The sequence below is a fragment of the Rhineura floridana genome, chromosome 17 (assembly GCF_030035675.1).
Source record: "Rhineura floridana isolate rRhiFlo1 chromosome 17, rRhiFlo1.hap2, whole genome shotgun sequence".
Taxonomy (NCBI): Eukaryota; Metazoa; Chordata; class Lepidosauria; order Squamata; family Rhineuridae; genus Rhineura; species Rhineura floridana.
In genome coordinates, this window is record NC_084496.1 from 60,809 (window position 1) to 86,229 (window position 25,421).

Genomic DNA, 25,421 nt, shown 5'->3' on the forward strand with positions numbered 1-25,421 from the left:
ATTAGTGGCATCATCTGGGTGTCAGGAGAGCAGTCCAGGAGTTCCACAGACAATAACTATATATGTGCCTCCAAGTCTGAGATAGGGCACGTCTCCTCCAGAGGGAATGGAACAGCTCATTCCAGTGGGGGTGGGTGGGGGTGGAGGAAGACAGAGAGAGATAGGGAGGACCTCCATGTATCCTCCTTGGACATTTGCAAGGCAATCACCTGAAGCATCCCTTTCCTTTGCTGTCAGGTAGAGCCCCTGTGCCTTAAAAGCCCATGCTCTCTCCAGGTGGTAAGTGGTTCAGTACAGCCCAGGCACTGAGGATCTTCAAGACCCTTCTTTACAAAAGAAACACTTGCCTTTTTTAAAAGAAAAAAAAGGCGTAATCACACTTCATTGCAAAAACTGAGTAAAATGAAGACAGAACACAGGCCAAATTACAGCTGAAAAGTGCAATAGGTTGCAGGTGTCCATTTTTGTATTTCAGAGTCCAGAGAAAGTACTGAGGTTTCCAGGGCAATATCAACATTTACTTTTTTAAGTTCCTGAAATATATCCAGTTCTCCAAGAAAAAACATGTAATTTGCATCAGCACATAGACCACCAACACAATAAAGTGAGGGAACGAGGGCAGGGCTGGGAAGTGGCAATTAGCTGAAAGGCACACATCCTTATGGAATGCAAGCAAAGAAGTTCAAGGCATCTGGCTAAACCTCTGCTTACCTTCCTCTACATGTGGAGCTATAGATTTGTTCATTTTTCTGTACAACCCATATTTTATATCAATTAAACCTACATTTTGCAGTGCAAATTTATATACTTTCCCTAACTGAAACAACTTACTTTGCTTCTAGGTTTCAGAAACATTTCATCAAATGCTGCCTACGTTGCTCATCTTGAGGGCAAGAAACTGGCTTTTTTTAAAACCAATAATGGAAGCTGAAGTTCTCAACATGCTAAGCTTTATGCCAGAGATGACAATTCTCAATTGTGAAGAATACAAAAAGATTCCACATTTACCAGGATAAATCCTAGACTATATTTTAAATTTCATGATATAAATTCAAAGAGTGACACTGCATCACTATTTAACACGCTAAAACTTTTTTTAAGTTCAGTAAGAAGCCAAACCAAAATCAATGCAGAGATAAAATCTTGCCTGCAGCTAAAATCCTCGCTCTGACTTGTGCAGACTGCAGCCCCTTCCAGCATGTCTCCTGACACTTCGTGTCTTTCCAGTCAGGGGCGAAAAGGGGCCAGTTTGAAAATTCCCCTCCGCCAAAAAGACATGCTATAGAAAGGGGACAATGGCAACGAGGTGGGTATTCCCACCCCCAAGGCTGCAAACACATTAACTTGCAGCTTGATGGACTGAGTGGCTGCTTCCAGACTCCATCTCCTCACTCACCACATTTTGCTGCTCCCTCCTCCCTAGCTTGCAATTTGTGAGAATTTAATGTTTTGCTACTTACAGCAAAATATTCAAAGGTATCGGCATCACTTTTTAGTAAAGGGTGTTATGGGATGGAAGCCTGTCAAGTCAAACATTCAAATTGCCTTGGCAGAATGCTTCACATTAAAAGCAGGACCTGAAGGAGACAAGGGCCCGCTTAGCCAATTCAACAGCAATCTTTGCAAAAATTGTGTGTGTGTACGTGTGTGTAAAAAAACACACACACAGAGAGAGAGAGAGAGAGAGAGAGATTTCTCTCTACATAAACAAAATGCTATTTCTTAGGGAATACACTGGCATTAACTTTAAGGTAATCAAACACAGATGCCTAAAAAAGTATAAAAGTAGAAAGAATTCACCCTTCAGAAGAATTACATTTTAGTAAATTCATTTCAAATCTAACATCTTAAAAAAGACAAACATATTACTCAATGTTAAAGAGGGCCTTGCAACTTTCTGTGCAGACCGGTCTAACTGGCAAACTACAAAACAAGGGATGGTAAAGGCAGTTCCCCACTTACTGATCTATTGGGCAAAAAAGATTTGTCAAAAACAAGATCAATAATGCAGGCAGACAAGATATGCTCAGGATTGTGAGGACTCCACACATCTGAATGGAAAAGAAAGTGGTATATACAGATAACTTCTGTGAGTTGCTTAATGAAACAGGTTATAATATAGGTAGAGTGTTAAAGAACCTCAGACAAACCTGAGCTCCTCTCTGTGCTCTATGAAGCAGAGCGATTTGAAGTATATACCAACTTCAACCTATTTTCAAAAGACATGCTAATGGTTTCATTTAAACAAAGTGCACTAAAAAGCTCCAGTTGTGTTTCTTCACATATACCACAAGCCTCTCTTAATGAAACCACAAGTGTTTTTGACAGTGCTTGCCAAACATCAGAAAGAACTGCATAGATAAGAGAATGTAGAAATGACTGTAAACATCTGTTAAAGAATCACAAGAATTCCTACTTTCAACTGCGCACACTCTTGATGCTTTTGAGCACAGAAACTCTCATTCCCAACCATCAAGATCAAGCAGCCATTAAGACTCAACCCCCAGGTCTCCCTTCAGCACTCTTCATGTCCACGAGGGGTAAGGGCAGCAATACTTGCAGGCATTTCTAATAACAAAAAAATGCAACTTTGGTGTGTGTTTTTCTGTTTGTGTTTGAATGTGAGAGCACGCAGGGCAAGATATTTGCCATTTTTAAAAAACTGGGTCTTCAGTCCTAAAGTGTAGCTAAAACTGGAGGTTAACATTTGCAGAAGCAAGTTATCCAGAGGGGAAGGCATAGGCAGAAAGACTTCTTCCCAAGAAGAGAATACCCTTTGAGGACTGAACCAAGCAGGGGGAGGAGAGGGAAGAGATGCACGTCCCCTCTTAGCTCTTGCATTAGAGCCCCAAGGAATGCAGAACAGCAGTCAACCAAAGCTGCTTGAGGATGGCTGCCCACGTATGGGCTGTAATTTATACATAGCACCAAGTATGTTGACTTTCAACTGCCTACAATGATTAAACCCCAAATCATTTCTTGACAATCAGCAAAGCATCATCTAGACAGCACTGAAAAGAGTGCTACATTTCTTTGGCAGGAAAGCACAGAGTGATGTTGAATCTTCTTTCCATGGAATTAAGAACAGCACAACCAGGCACCAGAGCCAGTACAATCCATCTCCCTCCCTGCAGGACACAACAGGCATCTGCAAGCAGCCTGCTCCAGCAGCTGCACCACCTTAAGGGTTCAAAATCCAGAACAGAAATTATCTGAACAAGCAACATCCTCTTATTGGTGCCAAGACTCTTCATGTGGTAATTCAAAGGAAAACTCTTCAGCATTCAATACTGGGGCACAGTTACATCCTTGAACCTCGCTCCTGCAGGATCTGAAAGCAAACAAAAAATTGTGAGGAAGTATGCACGCCAAAATTCTCCAGCAAGGCTTGCATCACCCAGGACTTTCTTGGAAGCAAAACCTTAATGCAGGAAAACAAATTGGTTCTGTTCATCTGATACCAGAAGCCTTCTCTGGCATTTAATGGTGAACTAGCCAGAGTCAGTTGCTACTAAAACATAGGAAGTTAGTAAGGGAACTTGCCACAGAGATACTAGTTTGGCGCAGAGACTCACTAGACAGACCTGACCCACCCATTGCTACAAAGCTAGCTGGGCTTGCAAGCCAGGCCATGGGGGTCCAGCTCCCAGAGGCAAACTTATCAGCACACACAGAGTTAGCAGAGAACAGAAAGGGATTCAATGCCGGTTTCTGTGACCAATAGCTTGTTTTGATGAACATTTTCTCATAGCATTTACTAGTATGACGTTTGTAATCTGAAAGTAGAGATACACATTCCTGGCAGCTACTGGAAATCTCCCCCCCCCCCCCCGGTGCAAAAAAAGAATTCATTCAAGCGTACAACACCTGCTTTGCTCCAGTTTTGACACTTCTTTTAATGCTTATTTTATTGTTGTATGTTTTGTCCTTTGTAAATAACCTGATTATTTCACAGAAAGGACTAGGGAAGAAATGCTAAAAAGACACAACAGGCAGCCTGTTCCATCACTGGCTCTGAGGGGCTAGCTTCTATTAAGAGACAGACTTTGATAGAAATCAGAGCGTGCTGTGCTGTGCATGCCAAATTCCAGACTTGTATATTTTGGGGCCCATTTCAAGGGGAGATGTATAAGTGTCCTGTTTCCAAACTACTAGCAATCAGGAGGTCTTGAGCTGTGAACGTGCTAATTTTCATATTCTAGCTGAAGTGCACCTTGTCCATCTTTTCAAGAGAAATACATATATACATCCCATATTCAGCCGTCTCATCAGAGTGTCTTAGTTTGTTTATATGCCAAATTTCAGAGCTGATTTACAGCACTGTGTAACATAATGGGCAAAAATGTATAAAACATTTTCAGACAATCAAAAGGAGGTCTGTCTACCAAGTTTTCAGCTATTGGATTCTAGCTAGTGAAAGTATCCTGGCTTTAGATTTTTCTAGTAATTGAGTGTCTTGGCCTAGAGGGCCAGCAAATTTATTATGGCATAAATTTTCATGTACTTTAGTTCACTTCATCAGACGCAAGAGCTGTATTTTTTAATAAACATTTGTCAAGTCAACAAACAAACTGCTACATGAGCAAGCTGTTTCATCTCAGCCACCTGAAATTGATTGTAATTTCCAGCCCAGGAAAGCAAAGTTAATGAACTTAAGAGTGGTCAGATATGCCACTAGCAGAATTGAGTCAATGAGGAATGAGAAGACAAGGCTCTCACAGGGGAGCTACACAGGCATTTCTTCAGCACCGCTTCTTCCTCAGGTGCATGCTCCTCCTTCTCCCTGCTCCAGGGGGCCTTTCCTCCTGCTCCAAAGAACTCTCAAGCCTCAGGTTCACTCTTGCCCCTCAACAGGTGTCGTGGCTTGGAAAGCCATTAAGCCGAGAAGGGCAAAGAGACCAGGGCGAAACCGTCCTCCCTCTGGTGCCTTCTTTCAGCCACTGCTCTGCAAGAGGAGCTTTCTCGGAGAACTGCCTCCTCTTCCTCCAATGATCTATCATAGCAACACTTGCAGACATTTTGTCCACAGCATGCTCCACAGTTCAACAACGTCTGGAGGACTACAGGTTGCCCACACCTGTTCTAGGAAAACACAGCATCACATCCCATTCTCATGCTCTTGTTGCCTTTGCTGCTGGTCCTCCTGGTGCCACAATTTCACCATCAGCCACCTTCTCCCACTACTTGGCAAAACGCAGGGCATAAATCTAACCCCCAAACTCTTTCTGTCAGTGGTGTGTTATGATTGTGGAAAATCGTGGTGCACTCAAATGCTGAGCAAGTGGCCAAGGCTTTGCATCTCTACAGAAAGCACACAAGAGTTGAGTTAATAATGAACTGTACTCTTAGCTCTCTCTAATAGGCACATGTGCAGTGCTAACTCAAATGTTCCATCCCAGAAATACAATTCAGAACTCTCTGCCTATAACAGCCAGATTTGCCAAATCATCTGAGGCATACTGAGGCTTAATTCATTGTTCTTCAACTGATGGACAGAGCTTGGAAAAGTTACTTTTTTGAACTACAACTCCCATCAGCCCCAGCCAGTAACTTCCAAGCTCTGTGTGATGGGTCATGCCTAGATCTCAAGTGGGTCAGAGAAATAGCACCACCAATTTACTCTTTTTTCTTTAGGATTTTTAGGACAAGAAGCAAAACAGATGTGGGAGAGGGAGGTGAGAGAGGTTGTGCATACAGCTAGGGTCCCCAGTGTGGGATCCCTGAGTATCATGGTGCCCTAGGCACACCCTTTGTACCTGCCAAATGATGTGTTTGGAGTAAAACAAACCACAGTCCTCAGTATGAACAAAAAGCTAAGCCAGGGGTTGTATTTGCTTCTCCCTAGCGCAAGCAGGGAGGAGCAAAGTGAGTAAAACCATCTCACGGACGGTAAGCCACAGCTTATGCTTTACCATGATGTACAAATGTAGGCACAGGCTTCTGGTTGTGAAGAACCTTTTATACTGTTGTGATTAATCTGGCAGGGTGATACATGACTGGCTCCACCTTCCACGTGTCTGAGCTTCCTTCCCCTTAGGTTTGCAGCGCCACGTCAGGTGATCCTGCTTTATCTGTAGGTGCCTTGTGCAGAAAGTCACCAGGTGCCACGGAAGCCTCTGGGAAACCCCTCCACGTTAGGCAGGATGGCAGCCAACAGAAGCACGAATAGTGGATAGCAGAAACAATAGCCAGTGGAAGCATGTGCCCAAAAATTAGAGAGGCATGGCAATAATTTAATGTCTCTTGGCTATGGAAATATTTACCCCTGTCCAAGTGTTGTGTGAATGATGCTTTATTGTACGGGATATGACAACTGACTACAGTAGGGCTTTTCTTCTTTTCCAACTCCTAAGGTTGTTAGCAAATTATAGAAATCTCATCTGATTAATCTTAAGAGTTTTAATTGATTAGCTAGGTTAGATTTGCATAGCCCCTCTGGAGACAGACAGGAGGGGAAAAACATATTTTGTTTGCCAATTTTAGACCAGGTTGGTGGTGGGTGGGAGCCTGTGGCTTTCTGTATGATGCTGGACTCCAGCCCTATCAGCTTCAGCCAGTATGGCCAATGCTTAGGGATGCCAAGAGTTGGTAGTCCATCAACATCTGGAAGGTTGCAGGATCTCTGTCCCTGCTTTAGGTGATGCACCCATGTGCTTCACATTGCATTTTGGTGTGAGAGAAAAAGCCTCTTCTAAGTAACACAGACTTTGGCAAGCAGGCAATAAAGAATACTAAAAAAAGAAATTGAGGAGCACATTGCTAAAAGCATAAAGACCAACAACAACAATACATTTAAATACATTAGTAGCAGGAGACCAGCTAGGGAGGCGGGTAGACTCTTGGATTATAAGGGAATCAAAGATATGCTAGAGGAGGATAAGGAGATTGCAGAGAAGCTGAATGAATTCTTTGCATCTCCCCAGTGGAATATATAGGGCAGATCCCAGTGTGTGAACTAACTTTCATAGGAAGAGACCCTAAGGAACTGAGGCAAATAGTGGTGACAAGAGATGGTGAGTGATCAGGAATGAGACTTTGGGGCCATAGAATCATAGAATAGTACAGTTGGGCCTATAAGGCCCTTGAGTGCAACCCCCTGCTCAATGCAGTAATATTTAGAAAACTTAAGAACATGCATAAGTGTAATCTCTCTTTAAAATGTCTTCAATTTATATCCCATAATTTATATATGGGAGAACTTTTGGATTTACTCTCTGGACACATTGGCATCTCATGACCTGAACCTGGAGGACAGTACCACCACTACTTAGCTTCTGCAAATGAAGCCCCTCTGAGCATTCCATCCTCAAAGCTCTATAACTGCCACCTTGGTAACAGCATTTGTATGTTAGCAGCTGATGAAGGCGGAAGCTGAAACGTTTTGTTAATACAATAAAAACCTCTGTTTTGTTAATCACAATTACATATATACACACGTAATTGTTTATATATATATAATTATACACACCCCAAACTCCACAGAGATATGTCTCCCGTCCACTCACCCCTGCTGGCCCACTTACCAACTGCCTCCTTCCTCCCATGTGTTAAACTGTGTCTTGGTTTGCTAGTGGCTGTTCTGCAGGGTGTGTTTCAAAAACCATCCATGCCTGCAAGGACCTTTGCATTCCACTTTGCCAGAGGTCTGGCCGAACTATGTCTGGGCATGAGTACAAACACAACAGCCTGGCCTTCCTCCTGTCCACTGGCGTTTGCCCTGCATCTGTACTAATTCACCAAACTCCAACACAGCATCCTCCTCAACGAGCACAAACCCCAGCCTTGTCACTTCTCTCCAGAATGAAAATGCCACACAATTCAAGAGTGCCACATGCACACAACCACACCGTGGCTTCTAACAGCACCCCCTGCAAGTCTGCCAGAATGCTATGGAGGTTTTCATTAAATCAACATGCATCTTGAAACTAAGATCTTTCTGAGCATTGTTGAAACCTCAGGCATACACCCTTTGCTCTTTCAGAAGGGACAGCAGAAGGCAGAGAGTGAGGTATGAGGTTACACAGAAACTGCATGTTTGCTTTCGGGCTGCCTGACACACTGTTCACCAGCTTCTTAGACAACAGCAGATCTTGAGACACTGACAAATGTCACCACCAGCTTCATGAAGAAATGTGCAAAGCACGTTGGTATCTAACTTCTGCCCGTGGCTTGATTCAATGCCATCTCCAGCCCACTCTGGCTGATTGTTAAATGCCTGCCATTTTGTTAATTAATAGATTAGCGATTACTTCAGGGGGGATCTTCATACAGTTCACCACCAATTAAAGGGATAGTAACCTAGAAGCCTAAAAGGGCTTATGATGTCAACGGTGTTTTACTGTCCACCTACAGCAGATGTGATGCGACAGCCACTCAATGAGTCACCAAGACCAGGCCAGGCATGGCTTCGTTCACACACACACACACACACACACACACACACACACACACACACCTGCCACTTTCTTAGGGCACAACAGGATTTACTTCCAAAAACTAATTTCCAAGCCCAAAATAGCCAGAAAGCCTGTGATGGGCTTAGAGGCACTCCGTCAGAACTACTTATGTAGAGAAAATGTCAGGGGATGATGGACTCTTCCACAACTGATCAAGCTGTGCACCGGGGGGGGGGGGGGCGGGGGCCGACGTTTGTCTGCAGACACCCATAGCAGGGTCAGCAAAGGATCAACAAGCAAGAAAGCTGCTTTCTTAGCAGCAGCTGAAGATGACTCACCTTGGCCTTCTCGCTGGGCTCACTGGCTGTGCCATAAGGGGTGTTGTGCAGCTCCTTGGAAACAACACACAAAAATTCAGCCTGGTCTTCATTCCCATAGTTATAGGAAGATCCAATGCTAACGAGCTGGAAGGAGGAGAGAGGAGAGATGTAATATTTCTGGAAATTTTGAAGCCATGAAAAAAACAGGTTTTTTTCTGTTTTTTTCAGAAATAAATTGAATTTTCAGAAAAAATGAAAAATGGAATATTAGCACTTTTTACAGACTGAAAGTCACTTTGTTACTTCAGGAACATCAAATGTAATTATGTACAAGTTGGTTTGGCATAAAATCACCACATTTATTATATTAAAAGTACATTTTATTCAAACAATTATTACAAATTTATTTTTTTTTAATTTTACTTTTTTTGTAACAAATGGATCTACAAGATCCTGAATTGTAAGGAACCTCTTTCGTTTTGCCAGTTTATGAGAGGCAAAAAACAATTTAAAAAAAACCAGAAGAAATCATCAACATTAATAACAAAGAAAATTATTTATGTCTCCGCTAGTCCTCCACAGTGTCAAGCAGACATAAAGCATCCATCCCCATAAAAAGAACTGAGAAGAAGGGGGGGACTAAGATTCAATGAAACATTTTATTCATCTTGCTAAAGTAAAACATTCCATAATCCATTTTTTCTTCGTTTTCTTCATTTTTTAAAAAGTTTTGTGATTTTTCAGAGGGGAAAAACAAAAAAGGCTTTGGGAAAAAACAGAAAACCTCAATTTTTTCTGAATTTTCCCAGTTTTTTTCTGGACCTTCATATCTTTAGGAGACAGGAGATGGTGACTGTTCTCCTTGGGCTATGAGGGGCCTCAAAGCCTCTGTAGAGCCAAAGCTCTAATGGCCAACATCCTGGTCAAAGTAGAGTTCTTCCTGTTCCCACAAGGTGCATCTGTAACATAGGGAAAGATAAGAGCTTCCATTGCTACTACCTCCAATTCAAACTCAGGCCAGAAGGTGGCGCTGAACTTCTGTGCACATAGGAGGCTTCAGCATTCCACATAAGAGCTCCGGTGTGAAAAGTGCCATTACGCCCTGATGGCATAAACGTGCGGGTGCAAAACTCCTAGAACTCTGCAAATCTGCTAGTAACGCTGCACAGGAGGAAGGCAGGGTGTCTGCTGCCATAAATACTGGATGCACAATAGACGGCCTGTGGGAAAGGTTGTGGGAAATCCACACACTCTCCTTTGCTCCTGTTGCAAGGACAGTTCTGATATTTGCTTAGATTCAGACCCAGAGATTGTGCTCAGTTCCTTTTTCTGATAAATACCTGCCACATCTCCATCACATGAGATTCTGCCCCCACAGCCAACTACGGTGTTTGCCTATACTTATGGCAGGATTTGCCTGCTGTTAGAGTGTGTTGAAGAAGCTGAGAGCAATGCCGTCAGGAGTCTAGACCAAGAGGCTAGACTCCTAGCAGGGGCACCCAAGGCGGAATGGTCAAAGCTGAAACACCAGACTAAGATGCATCCAAACTCAGAGGAAGGCAATGGAAAACCACCTCTGAATATCTCTTACCACGAAAACCCTATGAACAGAATATCCAAAATGCAACACGAGATAGTGCTGGAAGATGAGACCCCCAGGTCAGAAGGCACTCACCGAGCTACTGGGGAAGAACAAAGGACAAGTACGAGTAGCACTGTGACTAATGACGCAGCTGGGTCAAAGCCGAAAGGAAGCCCAGAGACTGATGCGCACAGATGCGAAAGGAGAGTCCGGAGTTGTACGACACACACAATAGGAACATGGAATGTGAGAAGCATGAACCAGGGAAAGTTAGAAATTGTCAAGCAAGAAATGGAACGCATCAACATCACAATACTTGGTGTGAGCGAACTAAAATGGACGGGAATGGGACATTTCCAATCAGGCAACTACAAAATATTTTATGCAGGAAATGAGAAATTAAGAAGAAATGGGGTTGCTTTAATAGTGAGAAGCGATGTAGCAAGAGCAATTAGGAGCTACAACGCAAGGTCTGAGCGAGTGATATCAATGAGATTAAATGGGAAACCTATCAACATAACCATCATCCATGTCTATGCTCCAATGGCAAATGCAGAAGAAGAGGAATTGGAGAGATTTTATGCAGAAGTACAGGAAGAAATTGATCACACACCAAAACAAGATGTGCTGATAATCATGGGGGATTGGAATGCAAAAGTAGGGAACAGAGAAGAAAGGAATTGTGGGGAAATGGGGCCTAGGAGACAGAAACGAAGCAGGAGAAAGACTTATTGAATTCTGTGAAGCCACTAATTTGTTTCTTGCGAACACATTTTTTGAACAACCGAAAAGACGACTATACACGTGGACATCACCAAATGGTCAATATAGGAATCAAATTGATTATATAATTGGTAGCAGAAGATGGAGAAGTTCCATACTTTCTGCAAAAACAAGACCAGGAGCAGACTGTGGTACAGATAATGAACTGGTCGTATCGAAAATCAGAGTAAAGCTAAAGAAGACCAATAAAGCAATCATAACGCCAAAATACAATTTAAATAAAATCCCAGAAGCATATAAAGATCAAATAAGGAACCAGTTTGAGGCTTTAAATTTAGCTGACAGAGAACCAGAAGAACTATGGAGTGAAGCAAGAGACGTGATCAGAGAAGAATGCAAAAAGACAATACCTCTAGTTAAAAAGAGAGAAAGACCCCAATGGATGACTGAAGAAACTCTTCAAATGGTTAAAGAAGAAGAAAAGCAAAAGGAGATAGAAACACTGTCAGAACCCTAAATGCAACAATACAGCAACTAGTATGTAGGGACAAAGAGAACTATTACAATAGTTACTGTATAGAAATAGAAGAGGACAACAAAAAGGGAAGAACAAGAGCCCTATTTCAAAAGATTAGAGAAACGAAAGGGAAATTTAAACCACGAGTAGGGATGTTGAATAATCAACAGGGGAACACACTGACTGACCGAGATGAAATAAAAGGAAGATGGAAGGAATACACTGAAGACCTCTATAAAAAAGATGCAAGGATGACAGATTCATTCACAGAGGAATCATATGATGAAGAACCAGAAATTTTAGAATGTGAGGTGAAAGCTGCTCTTAAAATACTTGGAAGAAACAAATCACCAGGAACAGATGGCATACCAATAGAGTTGGTACAAGCTACTGAGACTGAATCAGTCCAAATTTTGACTAAAATCTGTCAAGAAATATGGAAAACTAAACAATGGCCCACAGACTGGAAGCGTTCCATATACATCCCAATTCCAAAGAAAGGGGATCCTAGGGAATGCAGTAATTATCAAACTATTGCCTTAATATCCCATGCAAGTAAAGTAATGCTCAAGATTCTACAACAAAGGCTCTTGCCATATATGGAGCGAGAAATGCCAGACGTCCAAGCTGGATTTAGAAAGGGAAGAGGTACCAGAGATCATATCGCAAACATATGTTGGATAATGGAACGGACTACGGAATTTCATAAGAAAATCACCCTGTGCTTTATAGATTACAGCAAAGCCTTTGACTGTGTAGATCAGGAAAAACTATGGAATGCTTTAAAAGAAATGGGGGTGCCACAGCATCTGACTGTCCTGATGCGCAACCTATACTCTGCACAAGAGGCTACTGTAAGGACAGAATATTGAGAAACCAATTTGTTCCCCGTCGGAAAGGGTGTGAGACAGGGGTGTATTTTATCACCCTATTTATTTAATCTATACGCAGAACATATCATACGGAAAGCAGGATTGGACCAAGAAGAAGGTGATGTGAAAATTGGAGGGAGAAATATCAATAATTTAAGATATGCAGACGATACCATACTAGTAGCAGAAACCAGTAATGATTTGAAACGAATGCTGATGAAAGTTAAAGAGGAAAGCACAAAAGCAGGACTACAGCTGAACGTCAAAAAGACTAAAGTAATGACAACAGAAGATTTATGCAACTTTAAAGTTGACAATGAGGACATTGAACTTGTCAAGGATTATCAATATCTTGGCACAATCATTAACCAAAATGGAGACAATAGTCAAGAAATCAGAAGAAGGCTAGGACTGGGGAGAGCAGCTGTGAGAGAACTAGAAAAGGTCCTCAAATGTAAAGATGTATCATTGAACACTAAAGTCAGGATCATTCAGACCATGGTATTCCCGATCTCTATGTATGGATGTGAAAGTTGGACAGTGAAAAAAGCTGGTAAGAGAAAAATCAACGCATTTGAAATGTGGTGTTGGAGAAGAGCTTTGCAGATACCATGGACTGCAAAAAAGACAAATAATTGGGTGTTAGAACAAATGAAACCAGAACTATCACTAGAAGCTAAAATGATGAAACTGAGGTTATCATACTTTGGACACATAATGAGAAGACATGATTCATTAGAAAAGACAATAATGCTTGGAAAAACAGAAGGAAGTAGAAAAAGAGGAAGGCCAAAGAAGAGATGGATTAATTCCATAAAGGAAGCCACAGACCTGAACTTACAAGATCTGAACAGGGTGGTTCATGACAGATGCTCTTGGAGGTCACTGATTCATAGGGTCGCCATAAGTCGTAGTCGACTTGGAGGCACATAACAACAGAGCATTTTGATGGACATAATCACTGCAGCTTAAAGCCTCGTTATGGGAACTGCTAATTTTCTGTCTGGACCAGCACCCAAACAGCTAACAGTGTTCTTATCGCACCCTGAGCAATCCCAGATGACTGTGCTGCAATTTGCCCAAGAACTCTCAACACAGGAAGTGGAACATAGGGATCTTTGCCTAGGAAGGGCTGTGTGAAATGAAGCACTAGACACCTGCTGCATGATATTCCACAGGAATGCCCAGAAGAAGCCAGGAGCTGGCCTAACACAAAGGTCTGGAAGACCCTGGCTCAAGTGTCACCTCAGGCACAAACTCAGTGGCTTCCCTAAGACCATCCAGTATTTGGGCCTCAGCAGCCTCAATTAAATTGGTCTTCCTTATAGAGTCACCGTAAGGACCATCCAAATTTCACACATGAGACACCTTGAACAATTAAGAAAACTGCTACAGAAGTACTAGTTAATCATAGGATTTCCTGAGTGCCCTAACCACTCCAGGGCCCGGGCCCACAACACCCACAAAGATAGCTGTGCCTCAGCCGGAGCAGTGCACTCTACTCTCTTACCTGCTCAAATTTCCAGCCATCAGACATGGTGGAGACCATTTGGGTCAACTCCTCTTCCTGGCACTGCAGCACCCTATAAACGTGCTTGACTGGCACCTTGGGTGGAAAACAGAGACAGGTCACCAACACCGCTGGCTTTGGCCATCATGCCTTCCCCTGGCCCACAGAGCCTCAAGACACAAAAAAGGCTCCTTCCCTCAGCCACGGAGGCCTGGCCTGCCATCAGCAACATCCTGCTGCGGCCCGCACCTTGACCAAAGTGACAATCACATGCAGAAACATTTCTCTCACAGAAAGAAATAACGCTTCTAAAACTGGAAGGGGAAGGCACGCCGCTCTCCTCCACCAGTAGCCACTTCATAATTTCCCCAGTTTGAGCACCAAACACAGCCACACATTCTGAAATAAAGCCAAGGCAAAATGCTCACCTCAAAAGCAAATCACAAATTTAAGAAGTAGGCCCTACCTGTGAGATCTTGCTGTCTCTTTCTCTTATCTTGTCCTTTACCAGTTTTATTAAGGATGTGATGTTGTAGAATTCAGCTTCTTCAAGCACACCTGACAAGAGGGGAAAACAAGGTCGCAAGAGGAGGACTCTCAAAACTCCAGCCATTTGTGAGAAACTCTGTGTCACCAGCAATGACCCACCCACCCACCCCCATGAGGTGCTGCCCAGAGTACTTGTGCTTTGTCTCTTGCTCTCCCCACTGAAGAACTGCCCTGGAACTAGTCCAGTTGGCAAGGAGGCCAGACAAGGTCTTTGCTCCAGGCCCAAAGTTGGAAAAGAAGGGGAGGGCAGAGGGCTCCTTGTGCCAATGGGGATAGAGTGCTTAGGATGAGATGTACCAGCCAACTATGACCACTGTGCAAGACTACCAAAGACAGTGACTTCACATCAGCCATTCACAGCCAGGACCTGGTTTCTAAAGAATCATTCTCAAGGCTCAAGATCTGAAGGCTATCGCAAGTTACAGAACTATGCCAACAACTAGCCTAGCTCCAACAGACTGCCTCTACTTCTGAAGCAATGGAAGATATGAAAAACCAATTCAAAATGTCTACCCAAACCAATTTCTCACAGCAATTATTATATTGAGCCCAGAGCTGCAAGTAAACATTAGAACAGTTTTCTGAAACAGCAAACATACCTTCCTCTGCGAGGTCTTTATTGATAACCAGCTTCCCATGTCGGAGATAGTTCAACACTGGTCCAAAGTAGGTTGGATCTCGGTCTATCAAGTAGGCACCTGTTTCATCCTAATTAAAAATATGTTATTCAGTCATTTTAGCATGTGTTTTTAAATTGTTTTAAATGTTTAAATTGTTTTAAATTGTTTTTAAAATATGTGTTTTAAATTTGTATGTGTGTTTTTAGGTACTGTAAACCGCCGAGAGCGCTTCGGCTATGGGGCGGTATAGAAATACAATAAATAAATAAATTGTACTGCCACAGGTTCCCAGAGGAATTGGTGCAATGTCTCTTGGAGAGAGCCCTCTCCTAACCCTGACAGTTCAAAAGTGGGCAGCTTTATTTCTGCCTTCATCCATACAATGTCAGAACCAGCTACCACCATCTCTTCAGTGAGCAACAGCAATGTGGGATGGAATATTTTCCAAAGTGGAAAATTTTCCAATGCTTTATTTTTCTGTGCGTAGCCTGATCTGCATAGGAGCATTTCTAAATTCAATTTTTTCCGGAAAACGCAGATCATTGGTGAGTAATCAAAGCTTCATACTAACAGAGTTCCTTCAGTTCAAAGATCTTCTTTGAAACAGTGAGACTGCTCGGCCAGTTTCTAATCAACTCTCCCAAAGGATTTTGAAAATTAATAATCTGGCTAAAAGGACAAATATTAATGGTGGTAAGAAAAACCGAATAACATTCCTCTAAATGAGATCTATCAGTTTTATTTCACCAGTTTTATTTCTACCCAGGAGGAGGGAGAAGACCCAGTAGCAAGCCATCACTTCTTATCAGAAAACAAGCTCGAACAGGCTCTATCTAAGCTTGTACTACTCAGCTTCCTCAAAGACTGTCATGCTTGTGGCTAGATATAGCCAAGCAATGGAAAGACTCGGGAGAGATCGCTCTATAACTTTGGTACCAAAAATTGTGGAATGTAGTTTTATAACATATCAGTGTCAATTATTTAAAGAACAAATCAAGCCAGACAAATTGTTTTCCGCTTGGCAGTACTTATATCAACAGCAGCAACTCAACAGTGAGACTCCCCCACAATTGACTCATGAGGAAATATGGCAAGACACTGGGGAGATAAATGATTGCTTTGGAATATCCTGAATTAATCTCTATTTCAACTATGTTCCAGACTATGATCTGAAGGCACATAAGGCCAGCGCCCTGTTGAAGCTAAGCAGGGTCAATGCCTGGATGGGAGACCGCCTGGGAACCATATGAAAGCCGCCTTGGGTTTCATGAAAAGAAAGGCGGGGTATAAATGTAATAAATAAATAATAATAAGCAAGCTGATTTATTTTAGGGTATGACTACCATTTATGAAAGTAGCAACAGTAGTTCTGTTTTATTTATTCCAATAAATGTTACAAAAGATAAGAAAGAACCAGCACCAGCACACAACATGATCAGGCAGGTTCAGACTTGTCCTCTGAAGCAATACACGAGGAAGAAAAGGGCAGGGAGGGGCAGCTCAACTGAGCTGGAAGGAGCAGGCATTAGCTACGGGCCAACCAAAAGGAGCAGTTTCACCACTGCCACTACACACTTGACAATTAACTAAGTGGCTTGCAACACCTTAGAGAGAGTATGTTTTCAAGGAGTAGCATCTACCTCACTAGATGTATTACATTACTTCCACATGAGTGTAGGGAAATGCATGTGTAAATAGTGAGGTCATATGGAAATGAAAAAAATTGTCACACATTACATTAAAGCTTAAATTCAAGTTTCACACTGAAATCTCCCTTTGATGTTTACTCAGAGGGGGCCACTTTCAGGTCAGCCACAGAGTCCAAACAGACTGAAATGTTTTCCAACTGATTTCTGAATGTTGCCCTTTCCAAAATCAGATCTGTGTCTAATTTATCATTTGGAAAGAAACTGTTAGCTGGCATTGCTGGAAGATAGTAGCATATCTCACCCTAGAATGTTGTGACTGAAATTATTAGAACTTCTAACAGTATTGCCTGAGGAGATATGAGAACATATGGGGAGATATGGCTTTGTTGGAGAGTTTTGTCTCTCTGCTTACATGTCTGCTGGGTGGCTGAATAACCTTCACAATTCTGTACCTTTACAATAACCTTTACAATTCTGTTGCCACTGGCTTGAATCAAGATAATAGTTTTCCTGCTAGTGCTAACTTGGCAATACCAGGAAGTTTGTATTATCAATTGCTGCTGTTGTGAATGGTCATTAGGCTTATTTTGCATATATTTAAGCAGTTAACATAGTGGTCAGAGATTGTATGCTTTCCATGTCATTTCCATCTGAACTCACTACTTCATTACACCCATGTGGACCTTCAGTCCAGAATAACACTTATCACATCTGATGAAGTGGACTCAAGTACATGAAAGTTTATGCCATAATTAATTTTTTTAATTTTAAGTTGCCACATGACCCTTTATTGTCTTTGTCGGAATTCTCTATTGAGATGCGTAGCAGAGTTGCGTAGCGCTGCAGAACTGAGAGTATTGAGCGAGCTTAGTGTGTGCGTGCGTGTGTGTGTGTGTGAATCTTTGCTAAGATTCTACCTTCCCTGCAAATTAGTCAGACAGAGACTTTAAGCTTTAAAATAAGAAACAACTACTTTATTCTGGAAGCACATGCTTGATAGGAAAGAGTTCTATATCTAGCTAACTAGCTATGCTGGAGCAACGAGCACTGGTTCCAGTACTCGCCCTCATCCTGGTTGAGAGGAGAGACAAAGAGAAGATGTCTGCTCCCCTCTCGAGAGAAAGAGAACACAGAGAAAGGCGGGAAGGAACTGGGATCAAACATCCTGTTGCTTATCAGTCTAGAAGCAAGGGAAGGGACGGCAGGATCAAAGGGATAGGTATAGCCTCAACCAGCAAGAGTCGAACCTCATACATTCCAACAGTTTTTGCTGCAAGGGACTGACATAGCTACTCCACTAGAAAATCTAAACAGTATTGTTAAACTCAGAGTATAATCCCGCTCATACAAAGTTTCAAAGCTTCATAAAGCAGTTTTCAAATACAAAGCCAGCAATAACATTTACTGAATGCAGTAGATTTTTAACTCTGGGTGACAATAAGTGGACAGCACAAGCGAGAAGTCATGTTAGGTAATGGTGTGTGAACCACCTCTTATCCACAAGTAATTAACAAACTCTTTGACTCTAAATATTTCTGCTAATGTGATACCTGGAAATAGAAATAGTTCTACACACAGCACCAAAATTACTTTTCATATCACAGGAAGTTTGCCTTTTTAGAATGGTTGAAAGAGTCATTGTAGTTTTAACTTCTATTTCAACAATATACTTTCTGATGTATCTGCCAAACTACCAGGCCTTTTTCTAATTGTGGACTCGTTAACAGATACAGGTGTGTGCACATCCTTCCCAATAGTTTACAGCTATTTTTTTTCCCTGTGCAAGCACAGACAACAACTTGTTTGCTTTGAGCAATCCTGGAATTAGGCACCTTAGGAGCAAGGCACAGCACCCTCCAGGCAGGAAAGCATGGCAGGGAGATACACCTACTCCCTCATGCATTGAGAGAAAAAGAAATGATGAGTGGCAGCAGCCACAACCCCGGCTATATTTCTTGGAAATAATACCTTCTGGCTTCTGGTAGCTGGCTTTTGGCTTCTGGTACCTGAGCTCCCTCTTAGCTACAAGGTACCACATCTTTAAAAGAGAAGGGATCAATGTCTTCTTAATCATTACTTCCAAAGGCTGAGTGGCTTTAAGGAATGCTTTTCAATTTTACCAGAAAATAGAGCTCAACAGGCATTCCCTGAGAAAATCTATTGCTCAGATGTGCTGGGGAAGCAGGAAACATGCTACAAGACTCTAGCAGTCATCTCAAGTAGCTAATCCAAGGATAGCCAATGCGGTGTCAGATGTTGGACTACAACTCCCATCTCCCCTGATTATTGGCTATGCTAGCTGAGGCGGATGGGAGTTAAGAGTCTGGCAACATCTCGAGAGCACAAAGTTAGCTACCTGGAGCTAGTCTATTGGGAGCAGTTTTCATCTACCAATCCAGCCAGAAGGGAAAAAATAGCTTTCCCCCAGAAAAAAGGTACCTGTCTGCTGTGAGGAACCATTTTAATAGCTCCACAGATATTGAAGAGGGGAGTAGTCAGAGCCTGGGGATGACCAGAGCCCAAATATGCCAAGAGTCTAGAGCAGCTTTTGCCAACCTGATGCCCTCCAGATGTTGCTGGGCTCCAACTCCCATCAGCCTCAACTGGCATAACAACCCAGACAGAACAGAGCAGGCTTTTATAACAAATGGGGGGAGAAGGGTTGCCTCAGGTGCCCCCACTTCAGGCAGCCAGATGCCTAGGGCTGGCCCCAATGTCTCCTTTCAAACTCCTCGATGCCCCCTGCACAAGCGAGTGTAGATCCCCCCCATGAACTTTCGACGCAATCCTCCACACACTTACTCGAAAGAAAGTCCCAATACGTTTAGTAAATACAAAGTATCCGTGCTTTAAAAAGCTGCAGCTTTTGTTTTCAAGTAGCCATCTATTTTGGTGCGGAACAAAGACACACACCGATAAAAACCAGCCCTTGGCGTCAGAGACTTGGCGCGGCAACCTGCAGATGTTCGAGGTGGGGGTCAGCCTGGGGCCGTCTCCCCTTTCCTCCACCCCACCGGCTCCAGGAAGCCCAGAGGAAGGCCGCTCTTTAGCTGCCGCCCGAGGGGCTCGGCGTTCGGGGCGGAACCGGGACGGGAGAGGGCAGGGCCGGGCGGCGTCTCCGCCCCACTCACCTTGTCGGAGTCGAGGTCCGGGTCGGCCTGGCAGAGGCGAAAGAGAAAGCTTTTGGGGTCCCTGCAGAGCGTCTGCCGGGTGGTGAGGAAGCAGGTGCCGCCCACGTTCAGCCGGACCCATTTCCCGGGGACGCCGCCACCGCCCGCGGAGGGAGGGGCCGGGGGAACGAGGGAGCCCCCGCAGGACGACGAGGACGACGGCGAGGAGAAGGAGGACGAGGAGGAGGAACTTGAGTTGCTGCAGCGGCGGCAGGAGGCGGAGGGAGCCCCAACCGGGCCGACCCCGCCCGCCGGCGCCACCGGTAGCTCACAGGAGCTCTCCGCCGCCATCCTGGCTGCGCGCCGGAAGGTCCGTCCCAAAAAGCATCCCTTCCGGCCCACGAACGCAGCTCTCGCAGCCAGGGGGCATGTGCAGCTGCTCAGCCCCGCCCCCTGGAAGTGAGGGCGAGAGAGGGGAGAAGAAGAGTGGTCTTATCTGCGTGCTTCCGCTTCGTGCTGAGTCCTCCTCGCGGCGGGAGCACCCGCTCGGGGCTGGGCGGGGCCGCCGAGTTCTCTCGGGAAAAGCTCCGGAGAAAGCGGGGGCCCCCGCTCATCACGAGGCGCCGACCTGCCCCGTGCGGCAGGCCCGGAGGGACAAGGAGGCGCGTGCAAACGCCTCTCAGATCGGCAGTTGCGCCATTCACGTACAGCACCAATCACCACTCGAGCGGTGCGGGGGAGGGGCTGCGGCCGGTGTGTGCCCCAGCCGTCGTGGTCAGCTATATGTCAGCGATGCGGGATGGTGGCAGCTGTAGCCCAGCAACGTCGGGAGGGCCAGAGCCGTGCAGCCCACCCTGCCCCTTCCTGCGGTCTCCCAGCCAGGGCGGAGGACTTCCCTTGGTGGCTGAGGGCAAAGTGCCTGCGTGGAGGGGAATTACCACTGGTTCCATTGTTATGAACGCAAGAGAGAGTCATCTAATTATATTGGCCGTTCAGGGTACTTGAAATCTCCACAGGATGGTAGACCTAATTCAAGTGCTTTCACAGATCGAATGACGATCCAGAAGACTTTCTGAAGTTTGGAGGGCGGGGCAGTATCCTTAGCTAATGGTCCTGTTGAAACCTGGCACAGAAAGATGACTTGGGCCTTAGACATGATCACTCCCTAAGCATCCTCAACCAAATCATACACTGCAAAGGCAGTGAAGTGAAGAAATCCTACTATGCCATCATGAATGCAATTGGGAAGGACCATAGCTCAGCAATAGGGCATCAGCTTTACATGTTAGGTTGTTAGACTGCAGTTCTAGGGGTGGTTTTAATTTTTCTGCTTATGTTTTTTATGGAATGTATTTGTATTTTATTGTACGCCCAGAGTGGCAGGATAACCCCTGCCAGATAGGCGTCTAACAAATTTAATAAATAAATAAACACAGAAGAGCCCAGGTTCAGTCCCCAAGGACATCTCCATGCAGGGCTAGGAATATTCCCATTCTAAAACTCGTAAGTTCCATTTGCCAATCAGAGTGGACAATACTGAGCAAAGGTCTGACTTGACATAAGACAACTTTATGTTCTTTCTAAAAGCTGTGTCAACAGCAATCCAGTGGATTAGGTGATGGAACCCTCAAAAGCTCACTAACCAGTTGCAATGCATTTTGTGGCTGAAATTGCTCTTATTCATGCAAAGTTGGATGCTATAGTTACAAAAGGGTCAGAGATGGAGACAGCAAAACACCCTGCTTGTCAAGCTGTAATGGACAGCTTTGCAGCTTGTGCAGCCTGAAGACTTTAGAAAAACTACTTGGAAGTTTGTGGCCCAACACCTATTCTTTTTCTCCTTTTCTGTCATGGTTAAAAGCAGGGGGGTAGGTGAGGACTGACTTCCGAGGTGCCTCCTAGGGGATGTGGTTCACGCTGGCCTTTAAGAAGCAGTAGTGTGACCCTTGCTAAGAAAATCAGTATTTGCTGTCCACTTTTCTGGTTTTGTCTATTACAGAAATAAATGTTCCGCAGTGAAGACCCTGCCCTAATGCAGCACTGTAGCCTGTGTGCCATCCCATTCAGTAGCCAGCCAATTCTGTAGCAACAACTTATGGTAAAACATGGCCCTTATCAAGAAATATGCACTTGTAACTGGAGACAGTACTCCTTCCTCTGCCAGTTCCTGAGAAAGGAATGAGTGATGCATGTGGGAAGGGGGGAGGTAGGGAGAGACAGAAGAGGTATACTCCATTCCAAAACATACAGAATATGGAGGGTCCATCAGTATCTTGCCTTTAGTAATGATGAACAACATTTGTCAACTCCAAATCTCTCCAGCAGCAGTTTCCAAAATATTTCTATAGGACATCTTAGCAATACTTTTAATACATGGGATGCAGATCAGAAGTTTTGAACCACAGAATGTAAAACATTTGCTCATCAAATCTATACTCACTTTATTATAAAAAAATACAAAATGCATGAACATTTTATTTAAACATGCTATGTAAATGCTTTCATGGAACTGTAAGCTGCTGTAAAGTTAGACAACTCACTCTTGGGTTTTGCCGGTTGGAAAGAAATGAAGAAATAAAAAGTTGAAACTTGAAATGATCAGCATAATAAACAGGAGGATTTTATTATCTGGAATTAGGAACAGTGCGCAGGCATAAGCATCATCATGCAGAAACAGACAGAACTCAATTTTTAGAGGAAAAAGCTCAGAAATAAATATCCCTATAATGTAACTAAGGAGTAGTAGCAATAAATTTGGATATTCAATTACAACTTCTACTATTCCAATTTAATCACCACATAAATGTATGTGCAGTCCTATGCACACTTACCTGGGAGCAGTCCCACAGAACTCAGTAGGATTCACTTCTAAGTACCATGCATACCATAAGGCTGCAATTGCATATAATAAATGTAGACAAGAATTTGCTATTCCAAGCTAATTTATCTCACTACCCCAGTAAATAATTCATCCTTGAATATATTAATTAGGTCACATTTATGTCTGTAAATATAATCAGTGGCTAAAAACCCCATCACTTCCAATTCTGAACTTTCATTTTAAGATTCATGGGCTTCAGAAACAAATTTGCATTAACTGAAACAAACTTCTCAACATGTTAGTTTGATCCTTAATTGGTGGGAAGTTTTCAAATGTTTGTATTTCTTTCATGATGCAGAAGTTGGGTGAGTCATCGAGGCTGCATTTGTGGCCCAAGGGCTTTGCCACCACGATACTTAGCAGACCCAGACTGCCTTCCTACACCAAAGACCTGAAGATGTTCTCTGTGCTGTAACTTGGATAGAACTTTTTGTTAGTGCTGGTTCCGGTTCTGGTGAAGGGTGAGCAGTTCTTTCTTATCTAAGCCCTCTCCTGTTTATGTAACAAACTCAATTAAAACCCATCTATAAAAACAACGCAGGAATATTAGATGGAATAAATACTGTTCCTGTGGGGGGTCAACAAAAAGCCAAAAGAGAACAGATAGTAATGAGCAGCAACAGGCAGGAAGAGGTTTAAGACCTTGCTGTTATCAATGTTTCGTCTGAAATAACAGAACAGAACAGAACAAACAAAATACCGCTCTGAAAAGAAAAGAGATCTGCCCCAGATAGAACTTTTCCAAAACACCAAGTATCAAGTATATTGCACCTGTCCTGAAAGTGGCTGAAGAGATTTACTTAAGAGCAAAAGAGTGTAGAGTGCCATTCACCAGCTACATCAATTCTATGCCAAACTTAAATGACATTGTCAGCTTCTAGAAGATGTCCCCCCTCCACCCTCACCAGTATTTCCACCTTCTTGCCTTTGGAAGTTTCAGACCTGTTCTGCAAGTGAAATGACTGGACCTGTATTTCCTCCCTTGTCTACTACCTCTGACACACACACCCTTGCTCCAAACTGGCCCTTCCCCTCTTAGTCCTTTTGAGTTTTTATGGTCTCCTGCTGTCTCTTCTCGAGGCTGTGCAATCCCTGTGTAATCTCAGGGATTGCTCAACAGGAGGAGATGGGACATGGTTGTTAATGGGGAAGAGATGCTTCCAAAGATAATCCAAAGATAAGCACAATGCAATCAGATTTAGGCAAGCCAAGCAGAAAAAAGTGTACTCTGGCACATTCTCGGAGCAGTTTTGCCCACAGGATAGCGCCCCAGTACATTCTTGGCTACAAAGACTTCTTGGGTCATTAGAGATTAATTGTGCAGAACAATAATCATCCATTGGGGGAAGGGGAAGTCAAATTTGAGTCTCATCCTTTTCCAGAGAGCTGCCCAGTGGGTGGGCTTATGTTGCCCCTTGGTCTGATTGCATCCTGGGGGGGGGGGGAGAGAGGTAGAACCAGCATAACTGACAGCTGAAATGGAAGAGGATTCACCCACTGTCAGCACTTTCACAAAGCTCCATCACTTTTGGTAGCTTGTTAGTCAGGGAAGCACACCCCAGTATTATTTATTTATTTATTTATTTTATTACATTTCTAGACCGCCCTATAGCAGAAAGCTCTCAGGGCGGTGTACAACAAATAAAATCACAATTAAAATATGAGCAAGTGTGAAAAATATAACATGATAAAAATCCGAAATAGAATTGCCATGAGTTTATAAATTAAAATCCATATTAGGTTTAAAATTAAATTTAAAATGTTTAAAAAGCCTGGGCGAAAAGGTAGGTTTTTACCTGGCGCCGAAAAGCTAACAAAGAAGGCGCCAGGCGTATCTCGTCTGGGAGGGCATTCCATAGTTCGGGGGCCACCACCGAGAAGGCCCTAGATCTAGTTGTTGATCTCCGGGCCTCTTTATGAGTTGGGACCCGGAGAAGGGCCTTCGACGTCGAGCGTAGTGAACGGGTAGGTACATAGCGAGAGAGGCGTTCCACCAGGTATTGCGGTCCGATGCCGTTTAGGGCTTTATAGGTAAGAACCAACACTTTGAATCTGGCCCGGAAACATATCGGTAGCCAGTGCAGCTGCGCCAGGACAGGTGTTATATGGTCAAATTTCTTTGTCCCAGTGAGAACTCTGGCCGCAGCATTTTGCACTAGCTGAAGTTTCCGAACCGTCTTCACAGGTAGCCCCACGTAGAGTGCATTACAGTAGTCCAATCTAGAGGTTACCATAGCATGGATAACTGAGGCGAGATTCTCCCTGTCCAGATAGGGTCGTAGTTGGGCTACCAGCCGAAGCTGGTAGAATGCATTCCGTGCCACCGAGGCTACCTGAGCCTCAAGTGACAGGAGCGGATCTAATAAGACCCCCAAAATTCTGTTCTCCAAAGGTGCATCCACATGGCCAACTGCAGTGGTAGAATGCATCCGTGTTGCATGTGATGGATATTTCTGGCAGTGTGCATGCATGTACAGAGAGAGAGAGAGGTGTCAAAGCTTTACAGGCAAAAGGGTTCAACTTGTAGACAGAACTAGAGATATCCGCAAATCAGCCTCATCTGTTCCAGGAGAGCTTCTATTAGTCTTCCATTGTTTTGTAAAGAGCTGAATCTCTTTTTCCCAGATCATAACAGTTGCTATTCTTCCAAGTCTATTTCTGATTTAAGGGCAATGGAAACCCGAACCTTCAA

At 43.7% G+C, this 25,421-nt stretch overlaps 1 protein-coding gene across 1 annotated transcript; it reads right to left on the reverse strand.

Annotated features, from left to right (window-relative positions):
- Nucleotides 1-933: 933 nt before the first annotated feature.
- On the reverse strand, nt 934-20,484 carry KCTD5 (potassium channel tetramerization domain containing 5). Its single transcript, XM_061599169.1, has 6 exons — nt 19,870-20,484; nt 15,069-15,177; nt 14,387-14,478; nt 13,921-14,016; nt 8,735-8,860; nt 934-3,331 (listed from the first exon to the last, which is right to left on the reverse strand). The coding sequence occupies exons 1-6, from the start codon at nt 20,197-20,199 to the stop codon at nt 3,302-3,304; spliced, it is 783 nt and encodes a 260-aa protein (XP_061455153.1). The 5' UTR covers nt 20,200-20,484; the 3' UTR covers nt 934-3,301.
- Nucleotides 20,485-25,421: the final 4,937 nt, after the last annotated feature.

Bases quoted from the DNA above. Each gene is read 5' to 3' on its own strand.
- KCTD5 (XM_061599169.1), bottom strand. From the start codon at position 20,199: ATGGCGGCGGAGAGCTCCTGTGAGCTACCGGTGGCGCCGGCGGGCGGG. The intron at 15,178-19,869 runs GTGAGTGGGGCG...ATTTTTAATTAG, and splicing joins CGGACCTCGACTCCGACAAG to GATGAAACAGGTGCCTACTT. The intron at 3,332-8,734 runs GTGAGTCATCTT...GTTTGCTTTCAG, and splicing joins AGCCCAGCGAGAAGGCCAAG to ATCCTGCAGGAGCGAGGTTC.